Genomic DNA, 23313 nt, shown 5'->3' with positions numbered 1-23313 from the left:
CAGTGTGGAGATTATGTCCCCCTTACTGTGTGCTTACTTTTGCACCTAGGCGTTTTTGAGTCATCCGCAGTACCACAGCTTCAAGAAAGCTTCAAGTGCAAAACCATGCTTGTTTGATAACCACTCATATATGGTAGCTATGAATTTTGGTTGGTTTTACTATAAACAGAAAATTTCTCACACGTGCTATTACAGAGGTTGGCTTGCAATTAGCTACCTAAAGCTGAAGGGCTTATCTGAAAAGAGAGCAAAGTGTATGACCAATCCTAGCTATACAAATCAAATGGACACATTAATAAGATCTCAAGACCATAAAGTCATCTCAGGAGACCAGTGAGATGTGAGAAACATCTTCTGGTGACTGGATGCATAATATATACATCACACTACTGGTTGCATTTTAAATGTCTGTATTGAAAACTACCCCAGCTGATATCACAATGCTAGCGATAGAAGCAGGCTCCCAAAATAGTAAATAAGGCATTTCTTAGAAGTTTGGAGACATGCATTATAGATAGATGCTTTCTTTTTCAACTCTTCCATTTGGTTTCTGTACCAAGTGGTGGACTGACAAAAAGACTGCCTGAGGCAATGCTGGTAAGTTTAGCTGTTCTCCCTGGCCAATTCTTTTTCACACAGAATGCCTTGTTCAGCATCACTGAAGATTTGCCATTCCAGTCCAGTATCATTCACTTGGGGGTCTGTTCCAAGAAAAGACTGACAACTGTACTTCAACAGCTTTGTGACAAGGAAAGTTTGAGTATGATTTACCACGTATCTATAACCAGATCTGAAAAAATATTAACTCCTCATGGTAATGGAGTTGTATAAATAAAAGTAGGTTGGAATTTAAACACACTAGAAATGTACGGGATGTTTCATTTGGAAGACTGGATGCTATTATTTTCACACTTTAACTTTTCTGAATCACAGAATAGTTTCTTTGGAAGGGACCTTAAAAATCATCTAGTTCCGTCCCTCTTCCATGGACAGGGCCACCATCCACTAGACCAGGGTATTCAAACCTCACCTTGCCTTGAACCCTTTCAAAGATGGGGCATCCTCAGCTCCCCTTTGCAACCTGTTCCAGTGTGTCACCACCCTTACAGTGAAGAATTTCTTCCTTACATCCAATCTAACTCTACCCTCTTCTAGTTTAAAACCATTACCACTCATCCTATCACTACACTCCCTGATAAAAGAGTTCCTCCTCATCTTTCTGGTAGCACCCTTTCCTCTCACACCCCTCCTTGAAGCACTGGAAGGATACCATAAGGTTTAATACCTATGTTTAAACGCAATCAGAGAATGCCCCTCCCAAATCAGTAACTGAGACTGCAGAAATACCAGTAAAGCTTTTGTGGAGGGGAAGGGGCATACAGGAAAATAAAAACTAAGTCACCCAATCTTTAACCATCTCTTCTGGTTTTGGGTGGTGAGGTGTTGAAGTGGCGTATTTATTTATTTGGCTTTGATGGCTCGGTTTTTTGTTGCTGCTGTTTTTGATATTATTTTCTGGCAACTGATACTGACTGTCGTATTTCCTTCCAATGTATCTAAAAAGATGCAATGGGAGTGCTTATGGCCCAACCATCTGACTCTTGATCATCTTCAGTGGTCCTCGAGGATTAGGAGATAGAAGCCTAAGCATTAAAACACAATTACTGGGTGCAACGAAAAAGTACCAGTGACATTCTCTTTGATTAGATTTTCAGTATCATGAATCACATGGGTAAGAATTTTATCTTTAACATACGCTAGAGAAGTTTTTACAAGTGAACAATGCTGACAGAAAAGGAGACTTCTGAAATATTGTTTATCTTAGCTGGGAGCGAGAATCACTGGCCAAGATACTGATTGATTTTATTCCTTTTATGTCATTCCTAATATAAATTCCAGTACATTTTTATGCTGTATGGCTTCCTGTTTTGTCTAGAATTATGAATCTATGAAACTGTTCCAAATAATTCAGTGAAAGAGGTCAACCTTACTTTCAAAAGTTTCCTACAAAACCTTTTCATAATGGAATTCTATAAATTTTTATCAAGTGTTTGCACTGAAAGGACAAAAACTGAAAGGATTTTAATCTTAGAGACAGTGCAAAACCACAGAATGCTCTGGCAGTCTCCTGTGACAAAATTAACAGTGACACTGTTACCGGTTTTCTCCCCTGCCAGCAGCACCACTAGAGCTGGAATTCTCAAATTCTCTTCACTAATAGTAACCAGTAAGGTTCCAGCCCTTGTAGTTGTGAAGAATTCAAAAATGACAGTGATTCAGATGTCTGAAGGTCAGAAATGGAACCCTGGGATATTTAGAATTACTACAGTGCAACAACTATAAATCTTTCCCACGCCTTTTAAAACTTAAGACATTGAAAATGTGCAGTCATAGTATTTAAAGTAATAACCCAAACCAGATCTTTCTCTAGGTTTGTAATACCCAATTCAAATGGAAAATGCATCTGCAGCCCTTGTGGATTTATTTCCTACTTTCTTTTCACTTCAAAAATCAGTTTCAGTACAGAGTAAGAGCTGAAACATATGTCTAAAAACAAGCTATGTCCACATAAATTATGTAGCAGTGGAATTTGTCAGGAAGCTGACTTAAAGTGAGGATCATGAACATGCCTTCTGCAGGAGAGTTTAATACACCCACAAAGTTCAGCATCAGCTCTAGAAATGCTGTGTGAGCTTTACCAAAAACTTATGGGGAGAGGAAAGCCTTTAAACCTTAAAGTAGTTACTTGGAAGACATGAATACAGCAGTTCGCACACCCTACTCTCAGCCCTTCCTGTAAGCACTTGACTGAATGGGACACTTAGGTGAACATACACATTTCAGCACAGATGAATTAATTCTAAGGCTATTTCATTTCGAGGTAACTTCTTCAAATCCATTACTCTGACACTTCATATTTTTAATAAAGGAGTTTTAGAAGAGTTTCCCTGAGATCAATCAACATTTAACAACAAAAGTACATTAAGAGTTCAACAAATAACAAAGGTAAAAGATTTCACTGATCATAAAAAGTGTAACTCCAACCCATTATTTCTATATGCTTTCAATTCTGTTTAAAAGTATCTGCTAAACAGGAATCTCATCTTGAAATTCTTTATTGTACATTAGTACCAATTACCATTTTCCGCTGGCTTTACAGTTACACTAAGTTGGTTTTGGTGGTTGGGTTTTTTTCCTATTTAATGCTGGGAACTGTCTTTGCTGGACTCAAATGAGAAAGAAAATTGGGTATTTCAAGACAAAAGTATTTCCCCTTCTGAAAGGCTAGTCAGACTTTTTCACTCTCCTAATTTCAAAACCAGAACATAAAGTCAGATGCTCAAATTATGCAAACAAAAAGTAAGTTCAGATGAATCAATAAAGAAATACTCTTCAAGCCTACTCTTACTGAACAGATGATAAAGGAAGTGAGAGCAGAATTTAAAACACATTCCAAAATGGGTGAAAGGTAAGGGGGGGGTGTGGGGTGTGTGGGAGTGTGTGCAGGTGTGTGCACATACTGATAGCATTAACTTCCTCATCAGGTGTGTTTCCTTTACATACTCACATGTGTCTATTTACTTTTATAGCAGTTTTCTAAACTCACACCACTCAAAATCTACTCAACCTCTATCTTTCATTGCATTTCCCTACTGAGGATTTAGGAGAGGAGTGACACCTCCTGTGCTGGTTTTGCACCAGACAGAATGTGGAATTTCCCTCCAAAAGAGTAAACAACAACACAGAATTTGGAAGTTAAATGAAAATAATATTTACAAAAGTAGACTAAATACAGAAGTAAACTAAATATAAAAGATAAGAAAACATACACGTATCTATAACCCAACAATAGCTCAGATCCCCCTGGACAAAACCTGAAGGCTGTTGCACAGCTAACAAATCTCTCTCCCAGTCCCTGTCATACCAAGGCTTACCATAACCCAAACAAAGTTAAGCGAGGAGCCAGAAAGCAAGCAAAGCACAGAGGAGCAAAAAAGGGGGAAAGAAGAGCAAGAAAAGCTGCAGCTTCAGATCATACAGAGATTTGCAGGAGAATGGGATGGGAAGAATAAATTCTGTAATGTCCTGTCAAACCCTCTGGGGACTGTGCAGCCCCCCTGGAATTCTGGAATACTCTGGAAAACCTTTATTTATAACAATACATTATTCCTAAACCTATCCCACCTCCCTTAGCGCTCAGGTCCCCCGTATCCAGTGAAGCAGACGATAGCTACCTGTAACAAACGCTGTCCGTGCAGGGGCCATGCACCCTGACAATGACAAAGACATGTTGGAAGTGGGATCGAATGTTCTTGGGGCTGAATGGTTGTGCTCCAGGCTCCTGGAAAACTATCGTCACAATATCATTCCCAATATGCCGTTTTCTCAGAAGCTTTAACGACAACAACAAAAGAGATGAAGAGGTTAAAACACATCCTTCTCACCACTTGCAATTCTTCATCATTACTAGGAATGACTACTGTTCAATTATTATTTATCTTTTATCTCCCAACGAGACTTCAAGCTAAAAAGTGAAAGACTTGAAAATTTATATGACAAGTACCAGAATGTTAGACAGGAATTTCAGGCATGGGCATTTGAATTTCTGTAAAGATTTAATTTCTAAGTGTAACACACAGGAACAGGAAAGCTATAAGATAAACAGAGGAAAAGCAGCAACAGAAACTGCAAGCAGCAGAGTAATCAGAGTAATCATGCAAGCTGGAAAACATTCCCCAGCTCACACACTTTTAAAAGCCTGAAGTAGCTTCTATTTCAATTTGAATATAGTAGGCATTAAGACATGCTGTAATAATTTTCTGGTAGCCTCCTTTCAGTAAATTCAAGACTACAGGAAAACAGAAAGGCAAACTACAAAGTAGTAGAACATTCAGTATACAAAATGAGAAGAGGAGAGGAGAGGTTCGGAGAGGAGAGGTTCGGAGAGGAGAGGTTCGGAGAGGAGAGGAGAGGTTCGGAGAGGAGAGGTTCGGAGAGGAGAGGAGAGGTTCGGAGAGGAGAGGAGAGGTTCGGAGAGGAGAGGAGAGGTTCGGTGAGGAGAGGAGAGGTTCGGAGAGGAGAGGAGAGGTTCGGTGAGGAGAGGAGAGGAGAGGTTCGGAGAGGTTGGGAGAGGAGAGGAGAGGTTCGGAGAGGAGAGGTTTGGAGAGGAGAGGTTCGGAGAGGAGAGGAGAGGTTCGAAGAGGAGAGGTTCGGAGAGGAGAGGTTCGGAGAGGAGAGGAGAGGTTCGGAGAGGTTCGGAGAGGAGAGGAGAGGTTCGGAGAGGTTCGGAGAGGAGAGGTTCGGAGAGGAGAGGTTCGGAGAGGAGAGGAGAGGTTCGAAGAGGTTCGGAGAGGAGAGGTTCGGAGAGGTTCGGTTCGGAGAGGAGAGGTTCGGAGAGGAGAGGAGAGGTTCGGAGGGAAGGGAAGGGAAGGGAAGGGAAGGGAAGGGAAGGGAAGGGAAGGGAAGGGAAGGGAAGGGAAGGGAAGGGAAGGGAAGGGAAGGGAAGGGAAGGGAAGGGAAGGGAAGGGAAGGGAAGGGAAGGGAAGGGAAGGGAAGGGAAGGGAAGGGAAGGGAAGGGAAGGGAAGGGAAGGGAAGGGAAGGGAAGGGAAGGGAAGGGAAGGGAAGGGAAGGGAAGGGAAGGGAAGGGAAGGGAAGGGAAGGGAAGGGAAGGGAAGGGAAGGGAAGGGAAGGGAAGAGAAGAATAGATGCTGCATTATCTTTTATTATTGGCAAAGACACAAAATAACTGAAGTTTCTAGAGTACAATGCATGTACATCATACCCAACAAGATGGCCTAGAAAAACATCAGATACTTCAGAGTAACAGAGCAGGCTGCTACATAGCTCTACAGCATAAAAAATAAATACAACAAAAGAGGGATTTTGTCTCATGTCCTCTTCTGTAGTGTGCTGCACAGTGTGCTGGACCACCCACTCATCACCTGAGTGTAATCCTGGAAGTGCAATGGACTTTGCTGCAGAAGGCTGCAAATCATGTCAAATAAACTATGGTCCTTTTGATGTAAAGTATGACATCACTTACATAACACAGAGGTGCTCCTGACATTACTGCATACTATTTACATCAAAGTCTCTGTAAACAATGCAGGATTAAGTAGAAAACAGTCATATGGATAAAGATCTACCTAAGATGTACCTTCAATGACCTGCTCTGCTAAACTTCTTGACACAGATGACCAGTTTTAGTTCCGATTGTTTCCTTTGTTAGCAACGAATGAAACATCATAAATATTCAGTAGTTCAGCTACTTTTGAGATGGAAGAAGAATTAATTCTAAATAAGCACGGTCCATCTTACCTGTTGCTTGTTGTTGGGAGTATATGGCAACATAGTAGAAACATGGAACATGATTTCATAGTCCTTGTACGTTGTGTATAGAGAGTGAGTACCTGTTGAATCAGCTAAGGAGAAAAAAAAAAGGGAAAGTAAAAGCATTATTTAAGGAGATGAAAACCCAAGTGTCATTTTTAACAAAGAAAATCATCAAGGCAAGACAAGAAGAATTTCTACTCATCCTTGAACAGAAATATTGGCAACTAAAAACTCAGCAAGTGTATCCACCTACCAAAGCAAATGACACAAAGCAAATGGCATGGACAACTCTGCATATTTGTCCTGATGGAAAACTTGATAGGAAGAAAGGGAATTTATACCAGAAAACCCTGAAGGAAGCATTTTTCAGTATGAAAAGTGATTTAATTTAAAAGTCTGAAATAATATTTAGGCACCATCTAATATCCCTGCTTAATCAGAATGAAACTTTAGGCTGGATGTTAGGCAGAAGTTCTTCACAGAAAGAGGGATTTGCCATTGGAATGTGCTGCCCAGGGAGGTGGTGGAGTCACCATCACTGGAGGTGTTTAAGAAGAGCCTGGATGAGGCACTTGGTGCCATGGTCTAGTTGATTAGATAGTGTTGGGTGATAGGTTGGACTTGATGATCTCAAAGGTCTTTTCCAACCTGGTTAATTCTATTCTATTCACTGTAAGGAATATGAAAAGACTTCAGAAAGGCAGGTAGATATTGCAAATGAATACCATGGTCTCATAGAATCACACCCATGCATAATTATCACTGGACATATAAAGCACAGCATTTCAAAGAACAGAATGGGTTCTTTTAAACATGAATATCAGGACTCTAAATTAACTGTAACAAAGTCAGACAAAACCCCTCCCTGAAACAGGTACTTTATGGATAGGAGCAGTGGAAAGCCCAAGTGAGATGCTAGACTGCTTACAGCTGATGATGCAAAAAGCCCCAGCCAATGACATTAAGATGCTGGGTGTATTAATCAATGGCTCTCTCACCTGTGTGGCCACCTTATTTTAAAAGTTATAAAAGAAAGAAAAGGGATCCAGAAAGAGTTCCCCAAAATAATTATAGGTGGATGGAGAGATTTCCATGTGGAGAGAAAATGGTAAAAACCAAGATTATGAAGTTTAGCAAGAAAAAAAGAAGTGGGGACATTATTATTTGCTAAGACAAAACTTGATTGCAGACCAATTGGGAGCATCTAGTTCTACTTTTTTCATTCCCTTCCTCAAAAAAAGGAGACCTCAGAACAGGTTCCATTGCTTTCAGTAATAACCTATTTCAAGCTGAAATAGTGAATACAGTCTATTAAATGTAACAGCTGTGCACAGTGCAAAGAGCCCATTTCCAAACAGAACAGTAAAACACCTTATATTCCTACATGGAAAAAACCCCATCCTGGTTATTTGAAGTTGTATAAACATGCTACTGTATTACATAATCCCAGCTATTTATAGCAATGTATTTTAAAAAGCTGCTAAATATTACACCTTGGCAATTTTTATTAGCAGAGATTGCGTTACTAAGGAGATAATAGCTCTGAGATTTGTGAGGTATTTATAATAACACAAATAGCAGTTTATGCAGAGCTACAGGCTGGGGTTGGAATGGCTGGAGAGCGCCAATCAGAAAGGGACCTGAGGGTGCTGATTGACAGCTGCCTAAATATGAGCCAGCAGTGTGCCCAGGAGGCCAAGAAGGCCAATGGCATCCTGGCCTGCATCAAGAATAGTGTGGCCAGCAGAAGCAGGGAAGACATTGTGCCCCTGTACTCTGCACCTTGAGTACTGTGTCCAGTTCTGGGCCCCTCAGTTTAAGAAGGACATTGAGACACTTGAATGTGTCCAGAGAAGGGCAACGAGGTTGGGGAGAGGCCTTGAGCACAAGCCCTATGAGCAGAGTCTGAGGGAGCTGAGATTGTTTAGCCTGGAGAAGAGGAGGCTCAGGGGAGACCTTATTGCTGTCTGCAACTACCTGAAGGGTGGTTGTAGCCAGAAGGGAGTTGGTCTCTTCTCTCTGGCAACCAGCATCAGAACAAGAGGACACAGTCTCAAGCTGTGCCAGGGGAAGTTCAGGCTTAAGGTGAGAAGAAAGTTCTTCACTGAGAGTCGTTCGCCATTGGAATGGGCTGCCCAGGGAAGTGGTGGAGTCACCATCCCTGGAGGTGTTCAAGAGGGGATTGTACGTGGCACTTGGTGCCATGGTTTAGTCATGAGGTCTGTGGTGACAGTTTGGACTTGATCTTTGAGGTCTCTTCCTACCTTGGTGATTCTGTGATTTATTTACTCAGATTTTTGGTACAGCCTTGTCAAGAACTCTTGTTTTCTGTCAAATTTGGAGTTACATAGAGGTAGCTTTGCTGTAAATGAAAACCCACAACATTATCCATAAAATGAAGTGGAAATTTTTCTACATTATAGCTCCATAGAATAAAATGGGAATAAGAGAAAAAAAGATTCCTAGAATACTTTTCAAAAATATATATCTCTGTTAATGTTTGAAGGAGAGAGGGCTTTCTTCTCCAGCACTGAACACTGGCCATTAATACACCCAAACAAACTAGCTAACTGCTAGCAATACTTTCTGTTTAATGCTGAGCAGAACAGCATGACAGTATTACATCTTGCACTCAGTTTACAGCAGCCTCTACCCTCTCCCTACATGCTTGAAGGAAGAGGATGCACCTGAACAATCACCTGAACAGCAACATAACTCCTGGGGGTTTTGTCAAACTGCAAATATGCCAATTTGTACTTCACTTTCATAAACAGAGCATACGCAAATACTACAAAGAAAGGAAAAGTGGAAGCTGGTGCAAAAAGAAAGGGAAGTGGGTAGGAAGAGACTGGGGAAGGGGCCCAAAAGGGTTGGAGAGAAGAGTAAAAGAATAAAGCAATTCTGACAAATAATATGTTAGAACAGCACCTATACATTTAGGCCAAGCTTTCAACTTTCCTGGATGGACTTGTCTTCAGGCAGAAAAGAGATTTCTCCTAACAGCACTGGTTCAGCAAACCAAGTAACAAGGCTACAATCCAAACAACACATTTACAGTTATTTCCAAGTACTTCACAGCTTAAATCCCTGTTATTCAAACCCAACTACAAACCGAAGTCCATATTCACTACAGACTATGCATCTCTCTCACCATTCAGGTTCCTTCTTCCTCACAATTCCAGAATACTTCAGAAAAAGTATAACGCAATAATTGCAGGTGTTTGCTTAAAACATTTGCCTATAAACTGCAGTAAAATCCTAGCCTGCAAACTGCAACAGTATTCATCATTTCAAGGTCAGAACTGTACACCAGCAGAGAAATCTACTTTGATTTCCTTCCATTTACAGAGGCCCAAGGGAGCTACAAATTCATTAGCACCATTTTACACTGAAGACATTGCCTCCTGCCACCAGTTTATGGCATACCTATTGATGCTGCCTTCCCAGTCTTGTCCCATTACTTGATGTGGTTACTTAGCTAATCATTCCCTTCCATCATTATTCATCTTTAAAACTCCACTTTATTCTTCTGTCCTTCCAGTGTTGCTCAGTTACCTTTACAGACTCCCATTTAAGTGGGGTTTTTTCCAACACCAACAGTGCTCAAAACTGATTGACATAAACAGCTAGCAGGCTCATCTCAATGAGCAGCTTCCACTAACTTAGCACTAGAAAACTGTGTAAAAATCCAGTACCAGTACAGACTGTAAGTTAAGAGTCTATGTTGTATGAAATTGTAGGAATACAAATAATAAATTGTACTGGTGAGGCAGGAGAAGGAATAGCCATTGCTACAAACTGCAGCTCGCAATTACAGGCACAAGAAGTTTCAAGATGTTACTGTTCTTCCTGTCTACCTTGGCTTTTAAGAAGCCTTATTTCTAGTTTCTTCTAGTTACTGGCCCAAATTCAGCACCTGACAAACCTGCCCTTCTTTCTGCTATACACAAGGATTAAACCAAACAATTATTAAACCAGACACTCCAATGAATGTAATACCCAAGCAGCTTTCATACACTATTTCTAAGGACAGAATCCTTCCTTTTGTAACATATCCAAGTAACACAAGCACAGTGCGCAGATGGTTTTCCCTCCATCCCTATTTCTGCTTCTTGAGCAATCAAGGAACCTCTGATCTCCTTTGGCTATTTGTCTCCCAGTGAATGTCTCAGAACCAACAGTAAGTCTATTCTTCCATGTGGCTGAAAAGATGTTAAACAGTACAAGTTAAGAAGGTAATCTGTATGCATTGTTTCATTAGAAACACTGGGGTTTAGAGCCAATTTGAGGTCCATTCATTCCCTAGTTTTCTTATCTATTCAATATCTTCTGTGCTGTTTTGATATTATTTTCATGTCTTAACCAGAGAGTCATGCAGTATGAATGTCTAACACAGAAACATATTATTATTAGCTAAGTTGATAATATCATCAAAGAGGTAATTCATAAACTCTGACAACTCACGAGCCAATCTCTTTCACTTCCTGCACCAAACATGCTACTCCTCTGCTGGACTCACACACCAAGCTTCCAGGCCTGGCATTATCCAGCTGATCCCTCTTACCGATTTAAAGTACTGAGAATTAAGATGAAGTGAGGGGAAGGGAAATAAAGCATGCATTACAACTAGAAAATAAAGTCAAATGACTGAAGTTAGACTTTGGAAGATTACTGTGATGTTTATGACTTGAAAGTAATGCCCATAAACTTCCTAGCAACCATGAGAGAGATGGCATTTTCAAGCTCTATTTCCTTTCCAAAGTCTGCAGGCTACCAGGAGATAGACTGCTTCCCCTCTGGTAATTCTAGAAATACACAAACAAAACTTTGAAAGTAGCAGCTCTTTTCCACAGTGGCACTGGCAGAGATCCAGAGCTATAAAGCCCTTGAAGGCTCCAATACACTTAAACAGGCTTTCAGTTAATAGGATGCATGAGATTCCTCCTTTTAAAAATTGGCTCTGTTATGGGTGCTTACCAATTAGGCCCCTAATTCTAAACATTTCTAAGAACAACAACTGTTCTCAGACTGCCTTTTGCTGGAGCAACTTCACTCTTCTAAATGTGCATAAATTATAATGAGAACATTTCCAGAGTACATACACAAATCAGCTTCCTTCCACACATGCACCTTGCTTTTCAGAGATTGAAAAGTATTGTCAAAGGTACAGGAACTAGCAAAGTAACCTACATAGCTCTGACCTTTCCTGCAAGTTAATGAACAGACATTTGTTTTCCAGAGCATCTTTGCAATCAGCTATGCTGACATTAAACAGAATTTTTATGCAGGAAAGTTCCCTGCAAGAACTATTTCATTACAGCAATCTCTAGTAAGAGAAAAGCACAAAGCTGGAAAAGGGAGAAGCTCGCTTCTATCTGCAGACCTAGCTGCTTCGACAAAATCCCTGTAACAAACATAGCCTCCTCCTTTGCCAGCCTTTCTGTGTTAGGGCCAAGGCAGAAAGGACTGACTGATGACTTAGGATAGATACTGAAGTTCAACTATCTGCCTGCACTCTCTTGTTTACCTGTTCCTCATACCTGAGACATAGTTCTTGGTCTTTAGCATTTTGCCTATCACAAGGTGGCTTTTCTCACTCTTTTTCCATTCCATATGCAGAATAGGCAATGAGGATTTCCAAATGTAGTTACCCAGTGAGCTTAGTGCTGTGCCCCCAAAACACTAAGTTCTCTTCCACCACACCCGTCTATGTTTTGCATAGTGGAAGAAAGGAATACCTAGCAGCACCAAGAGCAGTTACAGCAGTTTGTTACCATTGTTCACACTTGCTGCTGTCTGAACCTGCACATGGAGAACTCATGTATGCCATGCTAGTTGTGTTTTTCCTCAGTGAGCATGCAGACAAGAAAACCCAAGAGATCTTAGGCAGCTTCAGAGCTCCTATGTGGTTCTAGCTGATGCATGTGAGTTTGTAAACCTTGACTGAAAGAAAATGTAGGAAGCCCTTCATGAACTCAACAGTTTGCACTCAGTATCCCACTTCCCCTCTGATCACAGCAAAGTGTTCATATAAAGCCTTCTTGCATGTTTAGATACAGCTGGTAGGTCTACTGAGCAATGTTGAAGACATGCCATCTCTCACCATGAAGTAAAAAAACCCTTCATTACAGGAAGATAACTCTTAAAACCACAAGAAATGTGGTCAACTAAAACTTTACATATGGGTCCATTCAACAGGTGCTAGATTGCAGGACAAAAAAACCCAATCAAAACATGACAAAATTCTTTCTTTAAGCCAGAAGCAACAGGAAGGAGCTCAAATATTACTGGAAAATTCTGCTGCTCAGGAGAAAACCTCAAATGTGTACTTAAGACAACTACAAATTTCATGGGTATATGTGAGCAGATGAATCCAGCACTGACATGTACTACAAACCAGTGTGGACTGACACTGAAACAGGAAAAAAAAAGTTTGCCTTATTTTTTTTTAACAGATCATAGAATTGTAGAACTGTCAGGGTTGGAAGGGACTTCAAGGACCATCTAGTTCCAACCCCACTGCCATGGGCAGGGAAAACTCACACTAGATCACGTTGCTCAGAGCCCCACCTAGCCCGGACTTAAAAACCTCCAGGGATGAGGCTTCCACCACCTCTCTGGACAACCTGTTCCAGTGTCTCACCACCCTCATGGGGAAGAATTTCTTCCTAATATCCAATCTGAATCTACCCATTCTTATTTTCACTTGATTCTCCCCAGTGCTATCACTACCTGACACCCTAACAAGTCCCTCACCAACTTTATTGTTGGCCCCCTTCATATACTGGAAGGTCACAATAAGGTCTCCTCAGAGCCTTCTGTTCTCCAGACTAAATAGTCCCAACTCTCTCAATCTTTCTTCATAGGAGAGGTGCTCCAGCCCTCTGACTATCCTCCTGGCCCTCCTCCGGACACATTCCAGCATGTCCAGATCCTTGTAACAGGATCTTGTTACAACAAGAATCACAGAATCAATAAGGTTGGAAAAGACCTCAGAGATCATCAAGTCCAACCTGCCACCCAAGACCTCATGACTACTAAACCATGGCACCAAGTGCCACATCCGATCCCTTCTTGAACACCTCCAGGGATGGTGACTCCACCACCTCCCTGGGCAGCCCATTCCAACAGCTAACGACTATCTGGATCTCATCTGGAACTGTGCATACAATCCTAGCCACTAAAACTACAGACTGTGTTTATTTAGGATAGGATAACATCACAAAAGCATAGAGAAGACACAACTCCAGCTGACTGAAAGTAAACTCAATAGTAAATGTGTGTGAAATAGCTATTAAAATCATAGAGAATTTCAGAACCCTGTGAAGACTGAAGATGAGGCTGATCAAGAAGAGCCCAAGGAGATGGCATGTGATCCCTTTAAGAATTAAGGGCACATGGTAGGATGGTGGATCACTAAAGCACCGCAAGTTACTGTATTTTGATAGGAGACCCATGACAAGAGCACAGTTTGTGCTGCAAAGAAGCTGATGAATGCTAGTCAGCTTTCATGAGTGAACTCCTTATTTTATTTCCTTTGCTGCAAATGAGCAAAACAGCAAAAGATTTCCATGGGAACTGGTTAGTTCCAATACTCAAAAGGAAGACAGGCCAAAATTTCCCTGAGTATTTTTAAACACATTTACAAATTGAATATAGCAGCTGATAAACAGGTATTTCACAAGCTTGATTCCAAATCTAGGGGGTTTCTTTTATAGACACTGCCACCCAAGATCCTTCTTTCACTGAGTTTTTGTTGCAATATGTTTTACACTTTAAATTGATAATGTAACTGCCAAATCCAGATTAGTTTCCAAAACTCAGAAGGAAAAATCATAGGGGGAGGAATACATTCAGTAGCAGGAGTAAGACAGCCCTGGTCAGGAGAAAACTCAGATGCAAGAGACAAAAAGCAATAGATCAACTTGTCAAGGCAGTGTTACATAGATGTGTTCTCAAAACCCTTTGGGTGGTAGACTATTAGCATATCATAAAAAAAAAAGTAATTATGATTGAGTAACTGTCTTCCTATAGCAAAGTCAGTTAGCAACCATATGACACATTTTGTTCACTTAGGGGGAAAAGACAAGTAAATGAAAGTCTTACTCTTTGTGTCCAGCTGAGCACGATACTTCTCAAACCCCTTGAGTCGAACTCGTTCTCCCAAGAGCTGCAGAAACTCTTCAAAGGCTGGACCTGCTGATTCATTATTATACATTTCCTCTTCTGTGCTCTGCCCAGCTTTGCAGTACATGATACCCACCTTCAGCTGGTAACTCAACTGCAAAGGGGATAAGATTAAAATGTTATATGTACACCAAGTGATGCAGCAACTTACTTATTGATTTCATAACCCATAATTCACAAATTAAAAATACCTATCAGTCTAATTTCCAATGTTAGTTTAGTTCACAGTATCACAGTATCACTTAGGTTGGAAAGGACCTCAGGGATCATCGAGTCCAACCTATCAACACAAGTTCCAAGTACTCTCATTGTTTCCACCATAATTGCATCAGTGATGACATACTTCATCTCAAGATGTCAAACTACTTTGTGAAGTGAAACAAACAATGTTCCTTATTTTCAGGAGGACAACACTGTAGCTTGCAAATGGTGAATGTCTTACACTGGAAAGCCCTGCCTGAGTAATGCCAGGAACTTGATTCCCACTCTTAGGCTGGTATTATAGCTACTGTCCTTCCACAGCATGTGCTCTTGTCTACAGTATGTGACAAAATGAACATTCCTGAACTTCGAAGAGAAGATAAACATGATTTGCTTATTAGTGCCTTCACCTGTTAGCCATGTTGACAGAGTCCATATCATTCAGTTGGCCTTTTCTGGCCAAACAATGCAGTAACATAGGAAATACCTAAGCTGGGAAACACTGCTGCTACGATGTAGTAGCATAGATCTTCAAATATAGCTGCTCTCTAGTTCTATTTTCCCTCTAATTTGCTGTTCCTAAAATAGCAGAAACTGAAGACATGAGTAAGGTAATTTACCCAACAAGAATTGTGCTTCTTCAAACCAAATTGTTACCAATTCCAAAATCCATGCACCCACAAGAATGACTGCGTTTGTGCTCTTTATGTCTGGACTACAGGGACAGAAGTTACAGAAGGGAAGAGGCAGAACCCACAGCCATTTACTGCTATCTACAATTTCACAGGCAGGAAGAGCCTTGGAGTTTACGTGTGCAATTCATCCAGTACAAATGTCTAGGTATTACAAGGATAGTCTTTCAAAACTGGCATGAGATTTACACTTTTGGGCTGCAGGTTAGTGGGGAGGAGAAACAGTTATTTGCAAGGGCACTGGAAGCAAAGTCATCTGAACATACTCTGATTTCATTCTCAAAGCTTTTATCACAGGTCCTAAGACAAAAGGCTTTGGAACATGCTGGGATGATGTGGACGTGCCCAAGTTAAAATTAATGCATTTCAGCTTAATTATTCTGTTTATGGTGGGGTAATTTTAAAGCCCTCAGAAGGGATCCTACTCTGTCTCTACACAAATTTTAAAATGAAAAAAAAATGAAGATTGCAAACTGACTCTATTATTTTACTAGCAAGGATGAATGGTGACAGGGACAAACTATTGGCAGTGAGAAGGGAAGGAAGAAGGGTAAAGATCAGTCTGGTTTTACTACTCCCATTGAAGAATTAATGGAGCAAAACTACAAGCGGGTAGATACAGATTGGAAGTCAGGAAGAAGTTCTTCACCATGAGGGTGGTGAGACACTGGCACAGGATGCCCAGGGAGGTGGTAGAAGCCCCATTCATGGATGTTTTTAAGACCAGGCTGGATGTGGCTGTGAGCAACCTGATCTAGTGTGAGGTGTCCCTGCCCATGGCAAGGGGTCAGACCTCGATGATACTTGAGGTCACATCCAACCCTGAAAATTCTATGATTTTATAAGAAGTTAAGCATATTTAATGAGTTTCTGGTCTGCTTCTTTTTTCCCTCCCAGAATGTCCCTTATCACTTGACACATTTAATCCTATCACTTGCATCATCTAATTATACCTAAACTTCTTATAATAAAATTCAAGTACAGCATAGGAATCACAGAACAGTTTGGGTTGGAACAGACCTTAAAGATCATTGAATTCCAATGTCTCACCAACCTCACAGTGCAGAATTTCTTCAGCACCAATCAAAACCATTCATCTTTACGAATGAAGGCTGCCTATTTTGGGCACCACAGCAGTAAGATATGAAGTAAAGATTTATTAATAAAGCAAATACTGCACACGTGCAAATTAATGTTACCATTTTCAGTTCAACTCTCCATTCACTAAAATACTGAAAACACCACAGTGTACACAGTGCTTGGAACAATCCTGAATGTTTTTTGGAAAACATTCTGCACAAAACCATTTGGTTAAGATTGAAATTTTCTGAGGAAGTCTGAGAGCCAGATGAGGTTAGCAAAGAACAGGCCAGGTTGGAAGAGACCTTCAAGATCATCACCTCCAACCTATCATCCAACACCACCTAATCAACTAAACCATGGCACCAAGCACCCTGTCAAGTCTCCTCCTGAACACCTCCAATGATGGTGACTCCACCACCTCCCCAGGCAGCCCATTCCAATGGGCAATCACTCTCTCTGTGTAAAACTTCCTCCCAACCTCCAGCCTAAACCTCCCCTGGCACAGCCTGAGACTGTGTCCTCTTGTTTTGGTGCTGGTTGCCTGGGAGAAGAGACCAACCTCTGCCTATCTACAACCTCCCTTCAGGTAGTTGTAGAGAGCAATAAGGTCTCCCCTGAGCCTCCTCTTCTCCAGGCTAAGCAACCCCAGCTCCCTCAGCCTCTCCTCATAGGGCTTGTGTTCCAAACCCCTCACCAACTTTGTTACCCTTCTCTGGACATGTTCCAACAAGTCAACATCTTTCCTAAACTGAGGGGCTCAGAACTGGACACAGCACTCAAGATGTGGCCTAACCAGTGTGGTGTACAGGTTTGTGGGTACACTTCTATGATCTATGCTTTGCTATCAAGCTACATAATCCTACTCACTACAAGCTCAAAATTTTCCTCACAGCAGCCAAATTTGGTGCCTTCAATAACAGGGCTATGTACTCTCCCACAGCTACTCATGGCTGACTTGGGGGAAATGAGAAGAGAGGAGGGAGAAAAGGAAGGGTGGTGTGAAGTGGCACTGTTACAGCCCCTACAAGACAAACTACTATCACTTTCCATACCATCAGTAGCAGGTCTTATCTGGGACCACTTTGGGAAATGTTTCCTGCTCCAATATGCTCTCTGTCCCCTTACAGGGAAACAGGATGGATGGAGGGGTTTCAGGGACCACAATGCCTTGGCTGCATTGCTAATTACTGCTAATTACAACACTTTGGTTTTGTGTCCTAATTTGTTTAGGTAAAATTATTCTCACCAAGCACACCTACACTTATTTGATCTTCAGTTTGGGATGAAGCAAGTGTTTTCAAGGGCATAAATACAAATGGAATCCACAGCATCCATAAGTAACTGAACAACTGTCCTTCACAGCTTTGAAAATGTCAGCCTAAGAAATGAAATGAGGACTACAGAAAGAGCAAGCTATGCCTTCTAGCTCTGTTCACAGATTTGCTGAACTCCAAAAAAAGAAGTTTTGTAAGGACAACACAAGCTGGTATTTCTGAATCCAAAAAAAATCAGATCTGAGGGAACAGAGGCATACAGTCTCCAACACTACACCTCCTTCTGATAAATTTAGGGTTCTTAGAAGTGTATTAACTCTAAGTAAAAGCCAAAAAAAGGACTTGAAGGATAAATTCTGCTGCGGTAAAAATCCTAAAGTAGCAGCTTCATTTTAATAATCTACAAGTATTTACATATTTTTATATATGGGGAAAGTGCACTTCAAGTGTTTGTCTAGCACCCAGTGAAAGAAAGCAGAAAGCATATCTGGGATTTAACCAGTCAGCGAGTTTATATTATAAATATGGAATTATATTAAAAGCCAGCTGACATTTTGCAGTATTTCTCTGAATGAGGAAAAGCCACACAGATAAACCTCTACTGGAATAAATCAGTCATTGCCCTGATATGCAAATTTTACAATCATATTTGGAAGTAAACTTGAAGTAAGTTACCATGCACCCTGCATTGAAGGCAAAGATTAGTGGATGGTAATTAGGCAGGAAGCTCGTGCTGCCCTACGGAGCACCTGGGTGGCTGTCGAACACAGAACCATTTAAATGACTGCATCTTAACACAGCTGATAAAAGAACAGCTAAGTGACAAGCAAGGTGGGCTATGTGTACAGAGCAGATGTTACATGACTCTAGCAATCTAAGGGAAAGTAAGAAACCTGACATACAACGTCAGTACAAAAGTGGGGCAAGAAGAACATTCCTGTTCTGATACTGGATATCACACTGGAGAGAAAGAGCTCAGCCAGAAAAGTCATATGCAATTCAGAGAAAATATGCTGCAGTGAAGGACTTGAAAAGTGCAATCTGTTTAGTTTATCACAAACAAGATCAACAGATGATTTAATCACTGCATACCAAAACCTTTGCTGGGAAAAGAGTCTCACACAAAAGTGACTCTTAAGATGTGCAGAGAAAGCTATCTGAAGTCTGGAAGTGAAAAGCAGATAAATTCAAACAAAGAACAGCAAATCTTTCTGTACTAAAACAACCAACTGCTTTAAAACCACACTCATTAGAAAGAAGGAAAAAAATGCTAACCTATCTTAATCAAAACTGGTGCATACAAATTTGGCTCAATGAAGGGTTTCCTGGGTAAAATGTAATGGCTAAGGTCACTTCATAGTCTTAACTCTTAAATTCATGAAACATCTTATTTGTTATATCAAAGGGGCACCTGTTTGTGCTGTAATGAAACAGTGTGACACTCAGCAAGGAGAAGTGATAAACATTCTGTGTACCTAATTAGTAGAGCAGCTGTTACCCAAATTTTTCTGTTAGCTTGGAATTGATAGAGGAAAAAAAGAAATGCAGCTTCTAATTAGTACAGAGTGTGCTTATCTTTTTCTGGTAGAAGTGTCAAACTGTTTCATTACCACAAAAGCAGAGAACACTTTGATGTAGATAACACAATTTTAACTATCACTTGTCCTTAATGGTTTTCAGAAGTTTAAGAAGTAGCAGAAAACTGTATTATACACCATATTGTGGGAGCTTAATGATATATGGGATATGAAATAAAGATAATTTAATCTCACACTTCCTTCGCTATAACCCATTTTGGAAGCAAATTATGCTAAATTAGGGATTTACTAGAAATAGATCTGGATTTTGTTTTATTTTTTAAACTAGAACATCCTGCTAGATGCTTTTTTAAGATTTGTGCACGCTCTCCCATTTGGGCCCCTCAGTTTAGGAAGGATGTTGACTTGCTGGAATGAGTCCAGAGAAGGGCAACAAAGTTGGTGAGGGGCTTGGAACACAAGCCCTATGAGGAGAGGCTGAGGGAGCTGGGGTTGCTTAGCCTGGAGAAGAGGAGGCTCAGGGGTGACCTTATTGCTCTCTACAACTACGTTAAGGGAGGTTGTAGATAGGCAGAGGTTGGTCTCTTCTCCCAGGCAACCAGCACCAGAACAAGAGGACACAGTCTCAAGCTGTGCCAGGGAAGGTTTAGGCTGGAAGTTGGGAGGAAGTTTTACACAGAGAGAGTGATTGCCCATTGGAATGTGCTGCCTGGGGAGGTGGTGGAGTCACCATCATTGGAGGTGTTTAGGAGACTTGATGGGGTTCTTGGTGCCATGGTTTAGTTGTTTGGGTGGGTTGGATTGGTTGGTGAGTTGGACGCGATGATCTTGAAGGTCTCTTCCAAACTGGTTTGCTCTGTTCTATTCTAACACTAATGAAATTGAAGTTCTTGATGGGCATATCTGGAAGGTGCTGATCCTTGAGTCCAAAGGCTCACTTATGCAGCTACACTGAACTAAAGTCCATTTTCTCTATTATTGAAACAGGATACTTTGGGAAGAGAATTGAAGACAACCTCGAGTCTTCAAGTGCCTGACAAATCTGATTTTGAAGGAGGACAGATTAGGTTTAGGCTAAGGTAGCAAACCATAAATATTGAATAGGCATATATTTGGAATCACTAATCATCTAAGGAGAAGACTCAGGACTCTAACTTGTCAGGATCTCAATGTGAAACAGAAGTGCATACAACAGAATAAGCAGCATAAGCATCTGAAGATTCTGTCCCTCTTTTAGCAGCCTATGCTGTAAACCCATCTCTCCTCATCCTTACATGTACACTGGCTCATCACAATGTTGTTCTCTGCAGGAGCCAATAAGCATATGCAGAAGGAACAGCTGATACACAGTATACTTGAATTCCCAGGAGACTTAAACAAAGCTTTTTTCTTCAAAAAGTCTTAAAATCCCTAAATAGCCAGGGTACAGTAAAAAGGAACTGACTTAGACTGGCTAAAAGAGAAACAAACCTGAAGAAAATGAGCAGTGGAGCAGGGATCTGAACTTGGACATGCAGTATTCAACACACACTCCATCAGTCTGATAGAGGTAATGAACACTAAGGTAAGTTTGCTAACATTATTGAGTTATTACTCAATTGGAATTGAAGGCAGGCTATGAGATCTGCCAAAGGAACTTATGGTAATGGCTAACTGAGCAGATGAACCCCAGTGCAAGTAAAGCTTAAAGTTATCCCTGTGGTATAGAAATACTCACCTTTCTATCTGGAAAAATGAGCCCTGACTCTGATCCCTAAGGAACAGGATGTCATGAAAAGATACTTTCACTGTTTAGTAGTAGCCATAAAGCAAACAAAATGTCAGTAATTATTAGAGAGAAAAGAGACAAGAAATCACACTAAACCAATTTTTTCCACCATTTTCAAAACTGCAGTGTTTTAAAATAGCTGTAGGAGAGGAGGAGTGAAACTGGAAAACCTCCAGAGACACAAAAGCATCATCAGAAGTGCGGAACAACTTCTATGTGAGGAATGACTACCTCAATTAGAACTCATCAAACTGGTGAAGCAGAGGGGTAAGACCCAGGGCCCTATAAAAGCCAGTCAGCTATAAACAGCTAGGAAAGAATCACTCCATGCTCGCCCTGGTCTCATATGCTTAGCCAGACACTGACTGTTAGTCAATGGCCAGTGACAATACTGAGCTGCACCAACCTTGGACTGACCACACATAACCACTCCCATGTTAGTCTGAATGCTCTGTGAATAGTCACAGCTACCCATTTCTTCATCTTCTTGTACTGTGCTCTTCATGACAAACAGGTTCTGAAACTAACCTGAGGACAAAGCATTTAGCTCAAGTTTTGTTTCTTATATTCATTTATATGCAGAGATTCTCTACCCTGTTCATTTTAATATCCAACCCGCCAGGAAGCTGACAAAATCTTCATGATAGTTTCTTATAAAACTGTTTAGAATAGTTATATTCTCTCCCTTGTGAGGCAGATAATGATTAGATGTTTTCCAATTTTATGATGGCAATGTTAGACTGACTGCAAGAAGAAACAATAGAGACAACTTAAGACAGTTTGTTTCATTCCACAAGTCCACACTTACGCCTTGTTCATCCAGCTTCATAAGCTGTTCTGTGACTTTCGGAGTGTTGAAGGCCAGCCTCAGGCAATGGATATTCAGCTCAGGAACCACATACTCCAGCACTTCTTTTAGAGGAAGTCCCCTGGCTGTGCAATGTTTTGCAGTTGAAGGGATAGCATCTTCCAGTACAGAGCCTCTTAATGTCATAAGCTAAGCATACAAAACAAAAATAGCTTGTATATTGAAGTATGCACTGAGAAAAGGTTAAACATCAATAGCAGTTGAGCAAAACACATTACTTTTCCAATTCTCAGTAGAGACAGAGGACATTAAGTAACTTATGTTGTGTGAAACAGACACTGATACATGAAATGTCACTCACTGATACCTAACTATAGTCAGAGTGTTTCAAATGATTCAAAGGATTTAAGTTTTACAGGCAATCAGTACTTGGATAAAATTAGTAGCAGTATTTCCAGCAGAGTATAAAAGTACACTTCTTAGGTCCACTCACTGTCACATATAAGAGTAGAGGAAGTAATTTCCCGCCTCTTGCTTCTAGCTAATATAACTCCTGCAAGCTTCTCAAGCTTTAACCAAATCAATCTTTACAGTTTCCTCTGAATGGGATCTTATGGAATAACTCACTCGCTGGTACAATTTATTCTGTGCAATATAAACAGGTTGCATAACTTTGTCAGGGGACTCCTGGCTTATACATATGTGGAGGAGACAGAAATCTGTTATCAGTGCTGAAAAGTACACAACATGCCCCTCATTCCCAGCACCTGGTTCTCATTGCTCACTTTTAGTTGCCTTTATTATCATTCCTGAGCTGCTTACCTCACTGGTTCTGAATATGATCCGGTAGTTGTATTGAGGTCCGTTCTCTTTGATTTCCTCTGGCTTTTCTCTTCTTATACTCACAGCTACTGGACCCAGGTTCTCATCTGCCCCAAAATAATTCCAGTGTTCTTGCATACAAAAAAAAAAGAACATTCAACTAGAAGTCCATCTTAATTCTTCAACTTCAACTACATTTTCATGCTTAGCTGTTACATTGGAAATAAACTGCTAGCTGCACTAGAGTCATTAGGAGCTTCAGTCCTACCAGGAATTTGTTCTCATGCTTCAGCACCCTAATGAGCTCCATTTACGCAAGAAGGCTGAAATTCAACACTGCTTCTCGGCTCAAACAGGTCTAAACCAGGACAGACCTCTTACACTGGCTCTTGTAACATCTGCTCCATTCACATAGAGCTAAATAAATATAACCAATTTTCCTCCCTTAAAACCAAGGAAGCCAAATACACCAAAGTGGCAAACTCATCACTCAATGTAAAAGTAGGAGGAGCAAAGGAGGTAACAGATTTCTTTTGCACCAAAGGGGAATAAAAGGCAAGAAACAGTCAAACAAGTTAATTGTAAAAGGGGAAAAACTGATGAAGC

The 23313-nt window shown here is 40.8% G+C and overlaps 1 protein-coding gene across 5 annotated transcripts in view; it reads right to left on the bottom strand.

Annotated features, from left to right (window-relative positions):
• The window catches only part of SIPA1L1 (signal induced proliferation associated 1 like 1), a 239752-nt gene that overhangs the window by 49724 nt on the left and 166715 nt on the right, over nucleotides 1-23313 (bottom strand). For all 5 annotated transcript variants that reach the window (XM_068162142.1, XM_068162144.1, XM_068162141.1 and 2 more), the window contains 5 exons: nucleotides 22708-22838; nucleotides 21886-22074; nucleotides 14441-14615; nucleotides 6320-6423; nucleotides 4236-4393 (listed from right to left, as the gene is read on the bottom strand). In XM_068162142.1, the coding sequence (XP_068018243.1) occupies nucleotides 4236-4393; nucleotides 6320-6423; nucleotides 14441-14615; nucleotides 21886-22074; nucleotides 22708-22838 (757 nt within the window). The remainder of the gene's footprint in view (nucleotides 1-4235; nucleotides 4394-6319; nucleotides 6424-14440; nucleotides 14616-21885; nucleotides 22075-22707; nucleotides 22839-23313) is intronic.

Source organism: Melanerpes formicivorus, unplaced genomic scaffold, assembly GCF_026170545.1.
Source record: "Melanerpes formicivorus ecotype bairdi unplaced genomic scaffold, bMelFor1.0.p_v2 SCAF_62, whole genome shotgun sequence".
Lineage (NCBI taxonomy): Eukaryota > Metazoa > Chordata > Aves > Piciformes > Picidae > Melanerpes > Melanerpes formicivorus.
Note: the sequence above shows the minus strand (reverse complement) of the source record. Positions and strands in the feature narration are given on the sequence as shown.